The following is a 21616-nucleotide window of genomic DNA, read 5'->3' as shown; positions in this document are numbered from 1 at the left end:
TAGGAATTACTAGGTTCAAACTAGGATTTCACAGTAATTATGTTGACTAATGGAGTCAAACACTTTCTGGTTTTATACTCTTGGAATGATGCAGATACAGTTTTGTATTTTGAGATGTCTCCACTAAATTATTGTGTTGCTTAAAACAGCTCTGCTTACATTTAACATCCAAAACCCCACACCTCTTTGTTCATTGTCTCACTGCAGTTTAGTTAATTGTAGGTTAAGATGAACCTTTATTGATTTGACACAGCAGCTGAAGGAGGGTGCAAAGTTTGGGGGAGGGGGGGTGCAAATTGTGCAAATAATAACAAAAAGGCAAGGTAGGAATTGACTAAGAGAAAAATAAATTGACTAAGAGAAAAATAAAATAAAATAAAGTAATGAATAAAAACAAATAAGATAAAATAGAATAGAAATTGTGTTTTGTTCATGGTCTGGTCTTTGTTGTCATTCTGACATGTTTTTCTAAATGCTGAACATTTTACTGCTGTAATGATGTTTTGTTTAATATAACTGGCACGTATTGTAGCATTATTTGTAAGATATCCCTTTTATTTTTGTCCACCCATACCATACAGATGTTTTTGTGATAATACAGTTTTTATATTCTCCACTCATACCACTTTCTTCCAATATTACTGTCCTAGCTTTATAATGGGCCCAATGAGCAAGCTCCTCTGATTGGTACATTCTGTGGATCCACACCTCCACCAGCCAACAGCACTACAAGCTCAGCCCTCACACTGGTGTTCAGAACAGACTCCTCCATGTCCATGCCTGGCTTCCAGATGATGTGGTACCAGAATGGTAAGAAAGACATGTCTTTCATTCTTTCAACAGGTCCACTACATACAGATATCTGTACTTGCTAAGATTTTTCTTTTCACAATGAGTGCATAAAATATTATCCAATTTTAGAAGTTTGAAAAATGAGGGCTCCAATCTTGTGAATTAACTGGTCTGGTACAAATCACAGTACTTCAATAATCACCATGTTTGGGGTTTACCAATTGACTTTTGGTCATCTTGTAGCCAGGTCTGCATGGCACACCTGTGGCATGCCTGGGGTGAGATCAGAAAGCATACATTATGTTACATTGCAGATAGGTATGTTGGAGGCACTGATAATCAAAGCCACTCAAATCACACTCGCTGCACTCATCCCCTGTAAAAACAGTTTTCCCATCATAATGCAAAGACAATTTGGGAATCCTATGGCAAGTCTTCTTCAGAGGAAACATACGCATTGTTTTCCAGAACATGCAGATTAACAAATATGAATCCACCAGCTCAAATAAACTGCCAAAAGAAGATAATGACTCTTTGAGGTTGAATTCACAATTTTGGATGTTTTGGATGTTAAAGTCCAGTGGCCGCTACCCCCTCTCTTTGCAGTCATTTCCTGTCTGCCTCTACACTAAAAAATTCCCAAATCTCCAGTTTCTTCTTTTACATCTAGTTTTATAGTTTACTAAGCAAGCAATGACTCTACTCTATCACACCATGTTTGAAACGGTTTCAGTATAACACACCTGTTAATCGGCAATTAGAAAAAATGATTAATAAATAAGCACAGATGACAAGTTTGATATTGTGCTTTTACATAATTTCTGTGGTTATTTCCTAACAGTCTGAAGCTGGTTGCATAAAATTGAACCAGTGGATCTGCCATGTTTTATCATGGCAGTTATATCAATCCGGAGACCACAGATAGCTGCTGCCTTTAGATGGCTCCAATAAGAGTAAAATCCTTCTGTATACACTACTAGCTGTCTTTGATTGCAAATGCTAGTAAAATCATTCTTTAAAGATTGATTAATTGATAAAGATTAACAAGTCTCGCATAGCCAGCACCAATTCTCATTCTGGTATTGAGGAAAAATAGGTTCTGGCATGATGCATGTCTTTTAACCACTCACAATCGTCTTGGGTGGCACTTGCACTGATGGTACTCCTGCAAAATGGTGTTGACTAAAACTTGATTTACACGTTGGGAGGTGAGGCTAAATTACACAATTGTCAGTATGTAGGTTGCTAAATCAAATCAAATCAAATCAAATCAATTTTATTAATATGGCCCAAAATCACAATCACATTGCCTCAGTGGGCTCTATAATCTGTACAGTGAACGACATCCTCTGTCCTAAGATTCTCGATTCGAGTGAGGAAAAACTTGTCTCATTGAGAAATAAAACCTTTTAACAGGGGGAAAAAAAAGGTGGAAGAAACCTCAGAAAGAGCCACAGGGGAGGGATCCCTCTCCCTGGGTGGACAGACATGCAATAGATGTCACATGTACAGAATAGAACAACAAAATCACAGTTTACAAATTGCATAATAACATAATAACTGATACAAATTATAATATATGTAAAGTGTGTGGATCCAGGAGGATGACTGAGCAGGCCAAGGCATCACCAAGTGGTGCCCGGGCCACACAACCTCCTCTCCACCATGGTGACCTGGAAGAGGACAGGCCATACAAGATAATTAGCAGTAAAAAAGAAAACACCAGAGTGAAGAGGCTACCAATTTTCTACTGAAATACAGATATAAGGAGATAGTAGGGAGCATAAGGAGATAGTAGGGATAGGGAGCAATGATCCAGCAGAGCCTAGGGTATGACGACCCAGATCCGTCAATATGTGAGGCAGCAGGAGCCAGGAGAGGTAGATGTTACCAAGCCTGAATGCAGGGTATATACAGAAAGTAAGTTGAATTGAATGACTTTTAATACCTTTTTTAATACCTTCACAATATTTTTTAATACCAACACGACTTCGAGCTGCAACTGTAGTGGCAACCTTTCGAACTTCAGTGTTGGGGGTAACTAATTATAAAATAACGGATTACTGCCATTTTGTTACTTAACTTTCTGAGTGAATAAGTGTAGTGATGCTTACAATTCAAATCTAGTACCTATTGTTACTAGATACTTTGTTGCTTTTTTGCCTCAATAAAAACACTGACCTTTACACAATTATTTGTTATTTAATCCTAACCCAAGACAAAAAATTATTTCATTGTTATGTGTAGGAAGAGCACACACCACTTCTCCAGCGCTACACTCTTTCTTTCACTATCATTCTATCTCAATGAAGACAAAATGACAAATGAAAATGAGAAAATGTTTAAGAAGTTTAAAAACAGAAATGTTTAATTAAAGGACTTCTGTAAAAATTAAAGTGACGAGTATATAAAATAATAATTCCTTTCCAAATGAGTAAGGTAGCAGTAAGGACAGGGAGAGAGAGAGAGAGAGAGAGAGAGAAACAGAGAGAGAGAAACAAACATCCAACATAATCTTCACATGCAGAATTCTGCAGACACATTTTACACGTACACAGAAACACACCAACAAATGCATGTAGAGCAGAGTTAGGCAGATACCCACTGATAATTAACATTCAAAAGAGAACGCTCAACTTCTTTAACCACCTGAAATCCAGCCCCCGAGACACCCTCCACTCCAAAGCCCTCCAAACTCAACAGCTGAGCCCAGAAAAGAGTCTCCTATGTCAGTTGGTACTGAGGCTAACACAATGTAAAGAAACCTACCTGGAACATTGGAAAGAAGAAACTAAAAGACAAAGTAGATCAGAATGTTATCTAGCCCTAAAAAGAGATTATGAATTAGCAGAATATCTCTCTACTGTCAGAGATAGAAGGCAGAGACAGATCCTCACCAAGTACAGGCTCAGTGACCACAAACTGACAATCCAAACAGGAAGACACAAACAATCATGGCAACCAAAAGAAAACAGAACATGTGGTCACTGCTCGACAGGTGAGGTTGAGACAGAGATGCACTTTCTCCTACAATGTAAAACATTCAACAAAACCAGGAACATTTATTTTAACAAGTTATAAGGTAATCTCAGACTTCAAAGACTTCAGACTCCGCTCATTCTTGTTTGGTGGCTATTAGACTCCATGTGTGACCTGACGGCATTCACTCCCATCCAGGTGATATTCATTGTCTTTTTACAGATGTGGCAATAAGCCTCTCGGCTGTTACCAACTACAGGCCTAAGCCAGTCTTTGAATCTCAAGTCTTCTAACCAGAGGTCCGAAAAATGACATTTCCCCATGGCTTCGTCAATAGTAACGAACTTTTGGAAACTTTTGGCAGCAAGCCAGCCGTGTGCTATCCGGTTGGAGCATAGACTGAGGTGCAAATAGTTTTACCGCGTCGCACACTGACTTCACATCATCATACCTCTCAGGTCCTACTTGCACATATAATTTATATAAATAAATTCACACGATTTTTAGGAGATAGGCCTGCACTTACCACAAATGGAAAAACACAGTACAAGCAGATAGTGGAAGGAGGGGTTTGCCTGAAGTGCTTCTACCCTTGAAATTAAAAAAATGTTCATTCAATTCAACATGGGCAGGTCTAGGAGGGGGTGTTAAGACATGCCCATTTACTCCTTCGTGTCGCCCCCTGGAGGCACAGCTGTCCACCCATCCCCTCATTACCATCACAAGTAAACGCATAACTCACATAAACACACAGACACTATATTAGCTAGGTTAGGTGGGACAGCAGAGGATGGGGGACCCCTCCAAAGGATGTTGGTGTTAAAATGCTGACTGAACTAATTAAACATTTTTAAACACATTTTAGTTGAGTGGAAAACACATTTAGTGCCATGGCTTATACATATGATGTTTGTCAACTGGTTGTCAAAAGATAATTTTTCAACTTGAGAAAGTCACAGTTTCGCTGTAAAATCCTAATAAAATATAGGACTGTGAAAATACGTAATTAGAAGACTTAACACCCAACCGTTGCGTAAGTGACATTGTTTTGTTAAACGCTTACCAAAACTCATAACTAAAACCCTGTAGAGCTGGTCCCATATATTGGCTTGCTCACAGAACTGACACGTCTCCTTTCACGTACCTGCAGTTCAGGCCCGTGCAGAGACCTTTGGAGGGGCAGGTGCTCAAGAAAAAAAAAGGCATATATATAGTATATAGTATATAGTATGTATATATGTATATAGTATAGCAGTGATCATAATGATGATGAAAAAAGAAAACACATTAACTCAAGGTACTACCTATACTGAGATTCAAACCCATACTATAGGATGGTTCTGCTTACTGAGGGAGCTGCTCTACCAGCTGAGCTATACATCAGCCATAATGCTGCAATATGTCTACTGTCTTTAAGAGTTGCCGGCAGTAAAACAGCTGGCCCCAACTGACTTTTATCTTGATCACATCAGCAGGACTGCATCTTCACGCAGCGGTCGCAGTCACCTCTGTCATTGTGGCATTTGCCCACAACCCCCGATGGCCAGACCGTCACTACTCCCGTTTCATAGTGTAAATGCAATATTGTTGCTGTAACGTGCGATCTGTCGGATTTTGGGCCGAGCCCGTCTCTCGCTGCAGCGGGGGCACGTCGGGGCACATCTTGATGGATGATGCTACCAAGGGGAGCCAGGTCATTTCATTTAGGCTACATAAATTATTATTATTATTTGTTAAATGTTATTCTTTAAGGGTTACTGACAGGCCTTCACACACGCAAAAAAAAACAAAAAAAACAGCACCGACAAAAGGGCACTTTGGGCATCAAGGAGCAAAGGGGCAGGTGCTTCAGCACCCTCCGCCCCCCCCTGCACGTGCCTGCTGCAGTTGTCAGTATGGCCAGATTTAATGTGATTTTCATCTTTTTAATAACTTTTTCTGTGCTGAGGTTATAGCCACGTTGGTGTTGGTGATGTATATTGAGCGGCACGATGTAGTTCAGAAACAGCTGTGCTTGAACATACGAAAATGATAATTATTGTCCGGTTTAGATTATATCTTTGCACAAGTAGTTTGAACAATCTGAAATCAACTCTTTAGTCCCCTGTGACTTGGTTTGTGTCCCTCCAGGTTGTGGTGGGGAGTTATCTGCTCCCAGTGGCTCCTTCAGTAGCCCAGACTACCCAAACAGATACCCAGAAAACAGGGAGTGTATCTGGTATATCACCACGTCAGCTGGCAGCAGCATCACACTTACTATCCATGAGTTTGACGTGGAGTTCCACCAAGACTGCAACTATGATGTTTTGGAAGTAAGTTGTGAATTTATGGATCTATCTCTTCCTACTAAGTTTGGCTAAAAACATGCAAAATAACCCAATCTGGCTCGTTGGTGCACCACAATTAAGTGAAGAAGACACCACGCTAGAAAACTTACTTGCCACAAATGTTTAAGAACAGAATTTTTTGTTTTTACAAGAGAAAAGACTTAATAATAATAAAGAAAACTGGTTGGTTTGGTGAGTAATTGGTTAACCATCCCACCTCTGTTAAAGAGCATAACACTTGGGTGTTATTTGAAGACAATTGTGTTGGCATAACTTAGACCAACTTTATTTCCTAATTAATGTATGAATGGTATAATAAATGATTGAGCAGTGTAGCTGGTGACCTTGGATTATTTTTGAAATGGTGAACAGCATTGCAGTTGGCCATTTGACCATTACTTTTGACTTCATCTTAGGTGTATGGAGGCCCAGATCTTTCAGCCCCTATGCTGGCCAAGCTCTGTAGCACCACATCCAGCCCAATGCTTGTCTCTAGCACTGGAAACCTGCTCACAGTGCGCTTCAAATCTGATGGCTATGTCAGTGGTCGAGGTTTCAATGCAAGCTGGGCTGGAGTCCAGGGAGGTGAGTGGAAATTATTGAGACCATGGCCATATGTACATCATGGCACTCTGCAGTTCCAATGATTTCTACAGTTCTCATTTTTCTGTGATGGAATGAGTGGAACACATACTAGTTTGTCCCAAAAAACTTTCATGAAGGTTGTTAAGTAATTAATTTATTATGGGTCTTCTGAAAATGTGACCAAATCTGCTGGCTCAAAAATGACCTATAATAAATTATTATTGAACCAAACTTCATGAATGCTTTTGGGACAAAGTAGTATGTGCTCCCCTCATCCCATTACAGAAAAATGAGAGTTGTAGAAATCATTGGAACTGAAGACTGCCATGATATACATGTTCTATACAAGTTTATGTAAACTTTTGACCACAACTGTATAGGGACTGCATTAATATCATCATTTCATTTTTATAATACATGAGGTAAGATGTAAGATAAATGTAACACATTTATAAGAGAAATGAAATCCTCTTGGGGAGCATCATGCAGAGTAAAAGTGCCCAATTGTCACATCAGACATAAATTAACAAAACAAGTAACCGCAAACAACCATAATATGCTGGTGAATATAGAAACCTTTCATGCAAATGTGCTGTGAGTTAGTTTCACTTAACATTAATTGGCTTATTGACAGTGAGTCATTTTATGATTTATGAGCCAATGAAAAGGTTTTTGGATTAAGAGCAGCAAACTTTGAGACAATCTCTGCCCATGGCATCTTTCGTCTTGGATTTATGGCTGCTCCTGGCTAATGGTTGGTCGCAGGAGAATGAAAAGGACACTACTTTTATCACTATTATCACCACATACATACCTACATATAGATGGGATAAATCAGAGACAAGGTGCATTGTTCTCCACCAGCACCAACTCTTAGTAACCTTTGATTAACTGTCTTCCTGCAGGCTGCGGAGGCCCAGTCACAGCTCCATCAGGGGAGATCCATTCTCCTTTGTATCCCAGCAGCTATCCCAACAATGTGGATTGTTCCTGGGTTATCAGTGTGGATCCCAACCACAGAGTTTTCCTCAACTTCTCTGACCTGGACATTGAACAGCATAGCAACTGCTCCTGGGACTATGTGGCTGTGAGTGACTGATTTATAAAAACTTAATTTCTAGTTCAAAAGTATTCTGCCAAATCACTTTATTTTATAAATGACCTTGTAGAACAGTCAGACCCTATTTTGTTTTTGGGTTTTTTTTTCTCTGGTTTTGTGAATACTAGTGGTTGCATGTGGGCTAGTTAAAGTTTAAATCGCTGATGGTTACTCGTGACTTGTCGATCTACAGCAGAAATAACCCTTTGAAAACTGATCTCCTACAGAACTGAACTGGTCTTGGCAGATCATTGATGACATGATCCTGTTTGAATCGATCTAAAAAAAAACATAATTGGTAGAACAGCGTAACACACTATGCTATGTTGCAGTACGTTACAATATGTAACGATACGTGGCATTACGAAACGTGGCATTACGATATGTGGTGTTACAATACATGGCATTACGATATTTTGCGCTACGATATGTTGCACTACGATACGTTGCGCTACGATACCTTGCGCTACGATAGGTTTTGATACGTTACGATACATTATGATACGGTGAGTTACAATACCTTGAGTTACGATATATGTTTCATTCTAATACAATAAGTTGCGATCTGCTGTGATTCGATACATTGAGTTGAGATACAAGACGTTAAGATATGTTACTGTACGTTACGTTAGGATATGTTAGAAAGTCTCTAACCAGAGTCAGCAAAGAAAATAACTTTAAATGTGGTTAAAGTGCGAAAGTCAATAAATCAGTCTAGATTACGCGACCAAATCGTATTATATATTATGTGCTGTCCCCAGATGCTTTATACTGTATGAAAAGCTTCTCCTTCAGTTCATGAAACCCCTGCAGGAGTGATATGGTGATAAATTCACTGCTGACTAATCTGAAAATAATCTTTATTTAAATAAAGTGCTAGCATCATTTTTATGTAGCCTATTAAAGAAATATTAACTTGCAATAATGACATACAGGGTGCAAAACAAAAGTTTCTTTTTCTGTCACGCTCTGGATAAATACAGCCTTCTTTGATGTCGCATAACCCTGCACTGATACGCCATACCTGCCTCTATGAGTAACAAGCATTTTTTTTTTCGAAGAGTCAGGTATAGAGGCAGGTGCTGTTTGATAGAGCTTCACACCTGACCATTGTAGCTGCACTCACTGTGTCACCTGCACCTTTGCCTGACTGGTTAGTTGAATGCAAATTAGGCAGGCAGGTGTTCAAGGTACTGGTGTGCATGTATTTTGATACTTTTCACCCCTAATATTTATAATAGTTTGTATGCTTGTGTGTGTGTGTGTGTGTGTGTGTGTGTTTGTGTGTGTGTGTGTGTGGATGAATAGGCAGATGAGGAAAATTATAAAAGTCTGAAAAGCTCTCTTTAAATACGGTCTATTTGCAATTGACCATACAAGCACACAAACTGCAATGCTTGTTATGTTGTACAGTTCAAGCTACATAGTGTTCCTGATACTATATGTGTGTCCCTCTAGATCCATGACGGTTCAACTATATCTTCTCCTCTGCTTGCCCGTTTGTGTGGCACCGATCTTCCTTCCTCCATCACCTCCACACAGAATACCATCTATGTTCGCTTTAGGTCCGATTCCAGTCGCAGCCACCGCGGCTTCAGTGCTCGCTTCTCTTCAGGTGGGTTTCCTATAACCTCTCTGTTTAAGTCACGAGATCATGGGTTGAATTTCCGTCCATCAGTCCTTTTAAGTACTCCCTTATGCTATGCCTTATATAGACTACACTGCCTGGCCCAAAAAAATGTCACCACCTGGAATTAACTAACCAAAGACGTAAATGCCTTCCATTGGATATTTTTTGATTAATATGTTTCAGCTGGCAACAAGTTATTCAACCCTAACTGATGCAGTGAGTAGGGTCTTATTTCTTAAACAACCAATGACGGAATACATATTCTGTGCCTACCATACAAGCCTGTGGGGGCAGTGTTTTGATCTGGGAATCTGTGGGATGCGCTAGAGAAGACTTTACGCAGCGGCCCGACTCTCCCATCATCAATACAAGAATTTGGCGAAAAATGTATGCAACTCTGGATGGAAATATGTGTTGTTTGCATAAGCTTATCAAAAGGATGCCATGGTGAATGGGTTAATCACAAATTAATTGCACTTTTGCATCCGTTCTAATTGTACCTTTAAGATTTCTAATACTCTTATCAACATGGGAGTGGGCAAATATGCTTGCTTTATGAAAATGTATGTTTATTATTATTGCAACAATCCAAAACAATGACAAATACTGTCCAGAATATTCTCCAGAATAACCTCAAAAGGTACTGCATGCTCAAAAAATATGCTGAAAGCATAACATGGCAAACTCAAACCATACAAGCAACAACAGATGGGCATATTGACCTGAATGTAACATTCCTTAGTAATACTAATTTAGTGTAGTGTCCAATTTTACACTTTTAAATGTTAACTAAACAATGTTAATTGGCCTGCAAGCTGAAGCCACCCATTTATAAGGTTTGTCGCATGTAGAGTCTGGACAGTGTGTGTTACCTTTCAGTGTGTGGAGGAACACAGAACATTAACATGAAATACTAACTGAGTCTGTCAGCGAGTCAGGAGTTGGAAATAATCAATGAAGTTTATCAGCTGATCCTCATGCACAAATGCGCATGTTAACCCATACCCTTACGTTTCTGCTGCTGGAAGATTGATGCAGATAATGTCATTAATATCTTCCTCATTAAGGATGTATTTCACCCTCTCATCCCACCCGTTATTGATCAGGATGATACTTTTTATGACCCATCCCGTCTGATCCATGGACTGAGATCAGCACACACAGAGGGATGCAGCAGCCCTCCTCCTCCTCAGTTAAATATCAGTGTATTTTTTCATATGCAGTCAAACAGATTTGTTGATGGGACAGATGATTGTGAAATGGCGGGGCAGAGGGTCCAGCCACCGAGGATGAGTCCCTCAGTGAAGACCAGTGCCACTGTTTAGTATGCTCCAGGTCCTGCCGCACCTGGCTCATAAAGGGAATGGGAGCTGACACTTCGATTGTTTTTGTTTATGTTGAGCCCAAAATACACCCATGACTAATTCAGAGGCCAGATACAACCCCTTTGCGCCGTACGCCTCACTTTCCTCCCATATTATCTGCCATTTAACTAGCAAAATGGACTTGGACACGCCTTAAACACACTAGCGCCATGTGCTTTAGACCAATTGCTATAGACAGTCTAAATAGGGTCCCAGGACATCGTCTCGGAGTTACATATCGGAGGACATCAAAGGACTCAAAAACTAAATGGCAAGATGGTTTATTGCATGATAAAGCACCTACCTATCTGATAAACTATCACCAACTTCATATCTTCAGGACCACAGGACTGTGGACCCCAGGGTGCCATGCCCTCTCTAGATATCAATCTACATGCCTGTCTGTTAACCTACCCCAGCCCTTCTCATCCAAGAAAAAACGGAACAATTGTTGGACATATAGTGTTAGTTTGTTTCATTTCACAGTGCCTGTTAAAGATGTCATTGTATCAATACACGGATGCATGTAATGCTTATGAGATGATTGCCACTCATGAAATTTCAAACCTGAATTAATAATGTTTATCATGCATTTCTTAATATGTGATATCTTGTTAATTCATGTATTTGATATTTGGTATCACTGAGAAGCTGAGTGCCTCCTTTGAATCTATAAACCTCAACTTCTTAACAGACATCGATAATGATTTAATAAGTTTTCAGTTAAATTAAAGTTTGATAATTGAGAGGGACACAGGGGCTTCTGGCTTCTTCCCGGTTATGCTCAGTAGTTTCAGCTTTGAATGATGCAAGCAGTCTGTTTTAAGGTTCCTCCATTCAGAGTTCTATTGCGTTGCTGAACACAGCTCTATTTACATCTACCTGGTCTAAAACCCTGAACACATTATTATTAATATTAATAATAATAATAATAATAATAATAATAATAATAATTAAAGCTGCAAGCAGCGATGAACGGGCCTTTGCAGTCCACGCGCGTCGGGGCGTGCCGCTTACCCGGCCCCATTGCCCGAATATTGTGTACTCATGTCTAAAGTGCCGTGTTTGGGACAGTGCAGGAAGGGGTTAAATGTCATTTAAATAAAGGCAGTCAGCTGTTTGTTCATCATTTAGCAATGAAAGTGACACCTATTGTCCAATTTGCACCAAATTTTGCACAAATCGTCATCGGGCCATGGAACACAAGTAGCAACAGTTTTGTGGTAATGGGACCGTATTTCGGCAAGATATAGAAGACTGTCTGTTTGAAACAAAATGTACAGGAAGTTGTTATTTAAAAAGTTGAGTATTCTATGGAATATCAATTTTTTTTTTTTACAACTTTCTGTCAGGAGGGTCCACAGATGCTTTGGGCAAAGTCTGGTGCAAATCGTTGAAATTGCCTGGGAGGAGTTCGAAAAAGTAGGTTTTGTGACATTTCGCGAATGGAAATTTAGGCCGAAAGTGAGCGGGACCTACATCACACAATTCAGCTGAATTATTAGGTAACTGGAAATGGGCGTGGCCTATGTCACAAGATTCAACACAATTCAGGGAACGCGTGGATGTAAGGTTTTGTTACATTTTGAATGTGCGCCAAAGTATATGGGAGTTATAAGCCAAAAAGCACTTTCCTTGATTATAGCGCCACCTAGTGGTGGAAGTTCACGACAACCATAGATTATAAAATTTTTCGCCAAGCCTAATGTGTTTGCCAAATAAAATCGCGTTTTCATCCATGTTCAGGCAGTGAAAAATGCGATCATTTTGTCAGAATAAAAATAACAAAAAGAAAAAGAATAATCAATGCAAAAACAATAGGGACCTCGCAGGTTTCCTGCTTGGGCCCTAATAATGCATTTTATTTAAAGATGCCTTTCAAAGCACTCAAGGACACCTTACAAAGAACACACATAACAACAACAGTACATCAAACAATATAATCAGGAAACATTTGTGTGGGAGTTAGTGCAATTATGCAAAAATCAATAAATAAATATGAAAATGCAATTACATAGTGCAATAATACAGAGTAGGCAAGAGTGTGATTGCATGATTAGCGTGAGACAGAGTAAGCCACTCGGAATAAGTGCGTTTTCAGGCAGGATTTAAAGGTGGAGACAGTGTCAGAAGTGCAAATGTCTGGTGGGAGAGAGTTCCAAAGGCTGGGGGCAATTCGGCTGAAAGCTCTTGACCCCAGTGGTAGTTAGGTTGGCAGAGGGGGCAAAGAGCTGGATGGTAGAAGAGGATCGGAGAGTGCGGTAAGGTGTGTGGATATGAATAAATTAAGAAAGATACGATGGTGCCAGGTTGTGAAGGATCTTGACCCCCAACCAACCTGGATGGAGGCGGAGGCCTCCTTGGAGGTGCCAGTCGACTGGAGCAGACTGGCTTGAGGTTGGAAACATGAAACAAGGGGTGAATCCTCATGGACCGGGGGAGCAGGAGGCGAAAAGTGACGGGGTTAATCCTTTGAATGATCTTGAAGGGACCAACGAAGCGTGGCGCCAATTTGCGAGACTCTACCCGCAGTGGGAGATACCCTGTGGAGAGCCACACCCTCTGACCAACCGGATAGTTTGGGGCTGGATGGCGATGCTGGTCTGTGTAGTGCTTCTGCCGTTCCACAGAGTGTTGAAGAGACGCACGAACACGGCTCCAGGTTGCACGGCACCGCTGGATGATCTGAGCAGCAGAAGGCACCCCCACGTCTCTCTCCTGTTCTGGGAACAACGGCGGCTGATAGCCATACTGACACTCAAAAGTAGAGAAACCAGTGGATGCATTCTGTAAGGTGTTATAAGCATACTCAGCCCACACCAGTTGCTCGCTCCACGTGACCAGGCAACAAAGTGTTCTCTTGAGTGTCTGATTGGTGCGCTCAGTCTGACCGTTGGGCTCAGGGTGAAAGATTGAGTGCCCTCACAGATGGACATGGAGAAAGTGTTGTGTTTTGCTAGGGTGGATCTGGAACCAATGAGGAGGACCTCAGTTTTGTCACTGTTCAGTTTAAGGAAGTTGAGTCAGAACGATGATTTAATTTCCAGCAAGCAGTTGGATAGAGCTGTGGGTGGCTGAGTGGAAGTAGGCTTAGTGGAAATATAGAGCTGGGTATCGTCAGCATAGCAGTGGACTTGAATATGAAAGTTCCTCAGAATGTGTCCAAGGGGCAGAAGATAAATAGTGAGGAGGGGGCCAAGGACAGAGCCCTGGGGAACAACACTGGAGACTGGGGAGGAGCTGGATTTTAGGTTCTTGAGTTGAACAAATTGTGTGCGACCAGTGAGATATGATTTCAACCAAGCCAGGGATGTCAGTGACTCCAATGGAGGTTAACCTGTCCAGGAGGATGTCATGAGACACGGTGTCAAAGGCTGAGCTGAGGTCGAGGAGAACGAGGATGGAGAGTAAACCAGAGTCAGATGCCATCAAGAGGTCATTTGTGATTTTCACCAGGGCTGTCTCAGTGCTGTGAAGGGGACGAAAGCTGGACTAAAATTGTTCATAAAGGTTGTAGTGAGGGTGTTTAGCTGAGCTGCAACAGTTCTTTCTAGTATTTTGGAGAGAAATGACAAATTTAAGATGGAACGAAAGTTGTTCAAATCATTCGGGTCTGTGCTAGGTTTCTTGATAGTTGGAGTAATTGTAGCAGTCTGTAGTGATGATGGAACAACACCAGAAGTCAGTGAGGAATGAATGATGTCAGCTAATAGAGAGGACAGGGCAGGCAGGCAGCCTTTTACCAGGTAGGTAGGTAGAGGGTCTAACTGGCAGGTGGATGATTTGTTCTTTGTTTAGTGTTTTGTCACCACACTTAAGTCTGTGTTTTGTTGTATTCATACTTTTGTCGATAGATTAGTGAATAAGGGCCGGATCTACTAAAGGTTTGCGTGTATTAAAATGTGTGCAAACTGCTTGCACACGCAAAAAAATGTACAAACTGATTTACTAACAGTGCGCAAAAAGGGTTGCATCTGTCAAAGGTGCAAAATAGCGCGTCTGCATTCAGTTAGTACGTTTGCAGCAATGAATATGCAACATGGGGCGTTTACACGCAATTGTGCGTGTTGTGGGTGGAGAAAATGTAAATATATTAATTTAGCACACGCAAAGTGATTTATCAAACCGGAAATAGAAACTGCGTCTATATTTACCACGTCTCAAAGGGAGGTGCAAACGGTTTGTATGCGTAATTGCGCAGACATGTCTGCCGTTATTGTTGCAAAAAGGAGTCGCCGAAACAATGGAAAGAGACACCGAGAACGCATTTTTCACCCTTGTGTGAACATTTTTGGGATGAATGAGGAAACTATCATTAGAACATATCGCCTATCCAGCCTTGCCATTTTGGAGCAGTTGGAGGAACTCAGACCGGATTTGGAGCCAGCTACGAGTCACGCAATACCTGCAATAACAAAACTCCTTGCAAGTTTACTATTATTATATTTATATTATTATACGCCAATTTTTCTTTTGTTCTTCTTCTGATGTCTTGGTATCTCCTTTTCACTTCATCCACTGTTCGCCTGTTTTTTCCAACAGCATTAACTTTTTCACCGATTTTCTCCCACACGGCGTTCCTTTGCGCGACCGTCAGATTCCTTTGCTGCAGCTCATTGAAATGTTTATTCCCTTCCTCTACCAACACTTCTAATTCCAAAGGGTCGAATTTCACTTTGCGCTTTCTCTCTCTCAAACTCGCCATGCTGAAAACCATGAAACACGCTAAACCCTCATTTAAATAGGCGTGTCTCCAACACGTTTGCACCTGTTGTCATTAACGCAATCACTCTTAGTAGCAATTTGGGATCTTAGTAGATCCGGCCCTAAATGTTTTACAGTTTGGTCACTGAACGCATTTAGATTTTGCTAATGCTTTATTTTGAATTACAGTTAATTATTTCCTCTAAATTAATCTGTAATTAATATGATGCCTATTCTTGACTGTGCAACAAGAGTTGGTGTATGGGTATTCTTAGTTGACTAGGCTGTTATCTCACTGGACGAATAACTAGCAGTTGTTTAATGACTATTATTCGCACCATATTAAAACTAATAATTTTGAGCAATAATTTTAACCTAACAGGTGTATCAACAAAGAAGTGGCAAAGTAAGGTTAATTCGATTAATACGCCAATGGGAACAGCCCAGTAGCCAGGAAAAAATGTTGTCTGTTAATGTTTCTGCAAACCACTAACATATTCAAACCATATTGACATTCCTCCTTTCAAATGCATTACAACATTTCTGAGTGTGGAACCAGCCTGTTTAATGGAAGCAAAACCGAGTGTCTGACCTGGCAGTCGCGGCATCTCCAGCTGTGCTTTGTGGTGACGAACCCTTGGTAATATGTTATCTAATAGTATGTTGGTGTGTTTGTGTGGTAGTGGTGAGGGGCTAGAGGGGACAACTGCATCTGCAGGAGGCAGCATGAATTAGTGAATGGGCATGTCTATCTACCCCCTGCCAACTCTGCCCATTTTGAGGCATTTTTTTAATTTCTAGGGTAGAAGCACTTAGCCAAACCTCTGGGGTTTAGTTACTCTTTAAGGACTCCTATATGAATTCTCATCCTGCAAGTCTATTGCAAGTTGCGCTAGCCATGTCCCATTCCATGTCCCATTGTTGTTATTTCTACCAGCTCAACCTGCATGTTCTGGTGGCTGAGGGGTAGAAGATGCTGACCATGTTATTTATTTTTTTCTTTCTTTTTAACAGCTTGTGGTGCGACCATCACAACAGATGATAATGGTGGGGCCATTGTATCGCCACGGTACCCATCACCATACCCGTCCAATCAGAACTGTAGTTGGATCATCAGAGCACAGGAACCATGTGAGTTACTTTTGTCAGCCCTCAAACTAAAAAATCTTATTGTTGTATATACTTTTAACCCTTGACTTGTCTCTCTGTGGGCAGTCAACCATGTGACCCTGTCATTCACTGACTTTGAGTTAGAGATGACCTACTCCAACTGCTCCCGTGATGCTGTGGAGATCCTGGATGGTGATAACTACCAGGCTCCTTTAATTGGTACTTATATATTGTGTGTTTGTGTGTGTGTGTGTGTGTATGTATGTATATGTATGCAAGAGAGAGAGACGGAGAACAGACTGGATTTGTATGTCTGCACCGTCTGCTGTGTCAGGTTATTTTCACCAAGGCCTATTGTGTAAATGATCAGATAAGCTAAAAGTGAACAATGATACAGTATGTGATGACATTGTTTAGCTGAATGTTGAATGTTACAACTTGTTCAATTGGTGAAATAATATGTAGCCTTAAATTCTAATGGAAATATGATGTAAAAAATTTTCAGGGCGCTACTGTGGCTCCCTCCCTCACCCTGTGACATCCTTCAGTAACTCTTTGGTCGTCAACTTTATCTCTGATCAGTCGGTCTCCAGAAAAGGGTTTAGAGCCACCTACTCAGCATCCACCTCAAGTAAGACATTCCAGGATATCTCTCTCTCTCTAAATCAAATTCAAATTTGCTTTATTGGCATGAATGTTACAAGAACTATGTTGCCAAAGCATCAAGAATCAATGAAAACAGAACAAATACAATTCACTCTCTCTCTCACACACACTTAAAACTCATCACTGCAAATTCAAACTCAGCCTCTTCTCATACACACACAAACACTGATACTCACAAGATCTTCAAGAAAACTGATTATTTTCCCTTCTTCTGCTCAGGTTGTGGAGGAGATCTGGTGATGGAGAGTGGTGCATTTAACAGTCCTAACTATCCAGATGCTTATCCGCCTAATTTGGAGTGTGTGTGGACCATCATGAGCTCACCAGGGAACCGCCTCCAGCTTTCATTTATGTTAGTCAGTTTGAGCGTGATGGGTTATTCTTGGAATCACATATCTGTGATGAAATATTCTAAGTTCACTTAGGAGCTTTTTCTGGAGCTTTCAACAGTATCTAATAATCCTCTTCAGGAAACTGAACCTTCTCAGGTGTCATGACATGAATTTTGTACTTCTGGGCATGGCAAGTGATTTTTTATCCCTGTCTCTGTTTAAAGATGATCTCTGATGTCAGACGTGAATGTACTCTGGCCTGTCCACTGACTCTTGATTGAGTTGATGACCTCTTACCAAAAATTAGTGTGACTGGCTTCGGTCTTGTGTTGACAGACAGCTAATATCTGTTGACACGTAATCAGGGAAAACTGAGTTTATCGCTTGTGGTGTGTGAGTGAGCACCTCTATCATTTGTTTGATGTTGAAATGTGAGCTGTAATCTCCTTTGTTTACATGATGCTGAGCATATCCTCCTATGGTGAAGAAACGTCATCTCAGGGTACTGATCTAGGAAAGTGGCTAGGATGTTGGTGCACTCAGACTGGCAATACTCCCAGTCCCAGTTTTCTTGAGTTTACCTGAGTATGTCGGTAGCCTAACCACAAGAGCTTTTTTCCAGGCTTCTGATTGGCTAACATGGCTTTTGTGTTACGGTTGTATGTCGTAGCTGTTGGCTTGGCTTGCTCCTGAGAACGCTGCTATTGCTTTTGCATTTACATTACAGTGGAGATGTTTTGTAACAGTGCTTGTGTGAATGGTTTTCTTAAAGAATGAAGGAGGAAAACCTGTTTTAGGAAATACCTTTTAATGTTTGGAATAGGCATCACATTAGATTCTGCACTGAAGACAAACCTGCACTTAATCACATGTCTGTAATGCAAACTGAAATAAGCTCCCTTGTTTTTCGTTGTTGTTATCTCTGAGCTACATTAATGTTTCCATGTTCAGAGTGAGCAAACTTTAGCTTTGTTTGACCCAGCAACATATGCCACTTACTGAAAGCAAAGTGAAGTTCACCCCTGTTCATTTTCTGTCTTATTTCTTTCCAAGGCAAATCGCATGTTAAGCTGACAGTCTGTGATTTGCATCAGAAAACTTGATGATTGTTTTCAGTGTAAAATCCCACACACCTGCAGTGTTTTAAACATAAACAGCAGTTTTCAGCAGTTGCACCCTGACTACTATTTCTAAGAGGTGTGCACCTTTAAATGACTGCACAATGTGGTCAGGGGAGTTTCACTGCCAGCCATTCCCATGAGCAGCAAAGAGAGGAAGAAGCTGCCAAAGAAGTGCTAAGAAAGAGGCCTATCCTGCCACAATACAGAAATGCAAAGGGCTGCAACTATTGCAACTCTATTTTTAAATGAACCTTGAATTTAGAATATTTTATCACAGTCAGTTAGTGTTTTAACATTTTTTATTTGATCAGTAAATTGTTTTTAAAAGGTTTTATTAATTACATGCTCATCCAGTATTTGCACTGAAATATTGGATGACATACTCTTTTGATTGTTCTAAAAGACAATAGCACAAATGATGATAATTAGAATATCAGAAAGACTAAGAAAAACATGAATAAGGGATTTAAATTTCAAGACAGATTTGTGAATGTGATCATCAAATTTTCCTGGAACACATAAAAAGGTGAGAAGGAAATTCTGGGCCACAATGTGGTTATGTTATTTAGTTTGCCAGTATATTGTCACAGTTTTCCAGACAATTTGCTATGTCTATTTATAAATAGAGCCAACAGAACCAATATCTCTGTTTTAGGATCACATAACTTATTTGAAGGCCATTGAGGGTGCAATCTTGTTTATTTTGAAAGCCAGTCTTGATGTTTCAAAGGGTAATTTGGCTTTATAAACCTAAACAGAGATAGTAAAAACAAACTAGGCCAGATAGTGAAGATTTCTAGCAAGATGACAGGTGCACATTCCCTGTTTTACTTTATTGTTTGTACTTGTAGGTAACAGTCTTGTATTTTGTTCAGTATCTTTCACCTACAGGGAGACTCTGGCTGTCACAATGACTACCTGGAAATCAGAGAGGGCAACTCCACTGGGTCTCTGGTTGGTCGCTTCTGTGGAAATTCGCTCCCTTCCAACTACACCTCTGTGATTGGTCACATCCTGTGGGTTAAGTTTGTTTCAGATGCATCAATCAGCGGAGCAGGATTCAGGGCCACCTTCTCACACTGTGAGTGTTTGTGTATGAAGACAATTCACCAGTGTCTTTTATACACTGAGCAAAACAATGCCTTTAATAAGACTTTTTAATGCACACAAGAATAAGCATGATCTCTCCTGGATTCTAAGCACAAATTTGTTAAAATCCATGTTAGTGAGCATCTCTCCTTTGCTATGATAGTCCATCCACCTGACAGGTGTGGCATTTCAACAGCATGATTAGTGCACAGGTTTGCCTAGTCATACAGGGACCAGATAGCTCATAGCGACAGCCCCAGTACCCCATACTCCCGCAGTACCCCCCAACAGTACTCCCTAGTGGACACGGCCGTAGGCCTTCTCCAAGTCTACAAAACACATGAAGACCTGAAGAGCAAACTCCCATGAACCCCTCAGCAAGCCCGCAGGACTAAAGAGCTGGTCCACTATTCCACGACCAGGACGGAATACATATTTTTCCTCCTGAATCCAAGGTTCGACAAGTGGTGGGGCTCAGGGAGACTGAGCAGTGTGATACCCTGATAATTGGAGTGCACCATTTGGTCCCCCGTTTTTGAAAATGGGAACCACTACCCAGGTCTGCCACTCCAGGGGTACCATCCCTGACCTCCACATGACACTGAAAATGCTTGACAGCCAAGACAGCCCAACAATGTCCAGAGCCTTCAGGATCAGACTCTACCTCTACTGCAGTTGACATGTTAGCTGGGTTCAGGAGTTCCTCAAACTGCTCTTTCCACCACCCGACAATATGCCCAGTCCAGGTCAGCAGGTCTCCTACAACTGAAAACAGCCCCCCGGTACCTCTCTGCTGCTTCAACAGACCCCTGGGCCAACCAAGCCCAAAAGGCCTCCTTCTTCAGTTTGATGGCCTCCCTCACTGCTGGTGTCCGCCAGCAGGTTCTTAGGTTGCCGCCCTGACAGGCACTGATGACCTTCTAACCACAGCTCCTAGCAGCCACCTCTACAATGGAAGCTTTTAACATGGCCCATTCTGATTCCATGTCCCCAGCCTCCCCTGGGCTGAGTGAGAAGCTATTCTGGAGGTGGGAGTTGAAGACCCAAAGGACTAGGGCCTCTGCCAGCCATTCCCAGTTCACCGTCACAACTCATGTGGGTTTCCCAGGTCCGTCCAGCAGCCTCCCCCGCCATCTGACCCAACTCACCACCAGGTGGTGATCAATTGACATTTCTGCAATTTGCTCCTCTCTTCACCTGAGTGTCCAAGACATACAGCCCTCAGATGAGATGATACAACCGCAAAGTCGATCATAGACCTTGGGCCTAAGGTGGCATGGTACAAGGTACAACTTATGCCTGAACATTGTTTTCGTTTTTGCTATTCCATGACTAGCACAGAATTCCAGTAACAAAACACATCTCGGTTTCAGATCAGGCATGCTGTTCCTCCCAATCACCCCCCTCCATTTTTCCCTATCGTTGTCTTTGTGAGCGTTAAAGTCCTCCAAAAGGACTATAGAGTCCTCAGGTGGAGCCCCTGGGATGCCACCCAGGGGGTCAGGATGCCCAGGTCCTCGCCCTCTGCCCAATACACATTGTAATGACCAATGATTTTGACAGAAAACTAAAGGTTACTTGCACCTTCAGTGCCAGAGGCTGTTGGACCTGGCAGCCTCAGTACTTGGGCCCTTGCAAGGGCAAGTCTACTGGGGACCTAAACGTGGCAGCTACCCTAAATAGACCTGATACACCATAGCTGAAGGCAGTCAGAACTTCTAAACTTAAACCTGGAAGGAATGCAGACGTGAAACCGGCTATGCAGCCTCTGATAGACTGACCATATTGCTTTCCCCAATCTGTGTTGAGGCTATTAAA

The 21616-nt window shown here is 41.4% G+C and overlaps 1 protein-coding gene across 1 annotated transcript in view; it reads left to right on the top strand.

Moving 5' to 3' along the window:
• The window catches only part of cubn (cubilin (intrinsic factor-cobalamin receptor)), a 244366-nt gene that overhangs the window by 131710 nt on the left and 91040 nt on the right, over positions 1 to 21616 (top strand). Inside the window, exons 28-37 of the mRNA XM_084340702.1 lie at positions 651 to 810; positions 5902 to 6083; positions 6515 to 6683; positions 7589 to 7770; positions 9241 to 9397; positions 16495 to 16611; positions 16696 to 16809; positions 17096 to 17221; positions 17476 to 17608; positions 19585 to 19790. Of these exons, the coding sequence (XP_084196828.1) occupies positions 651 to 810; positions 5902 to 6083; positions 6515 to 6683; positions 7589 to 7770; positions 9241 to 9397; positions 16495 to 16611; positions 16696 to 16809; positions 17096 to 17221; positions 17476 to 17608; positions 19585 to 19790 (1546 nt within the window). The remainder of the gene's footprint in view (positions 1 to 650; positions 811 to 5901; positions 6084 to 6514; positions 6684 to 7588; positions 7771 to 9240; positions 9398 to 16494; positions 16612 to 16695; positions 16810 to 17095; positions 17222 to 17475; positions 17609 to 19584; positions 19791 to 21616) is intronic.

The sequence above is a fragment of the Pagrus pagrus genome (genome assembly GCF_965226575.1).
Source record: "Pagrus pagrus genome assembly, chromosome: 20".
Lineage (NCBI taxonomy): Eukaryota > Metazoa > Chordata > Actinopteri > Spariformes > Sparidae > Pagrus > Pagrus pagrus.
This window is presented reverse-complemented; position numbering and strand designations above follow the sequence as displayed.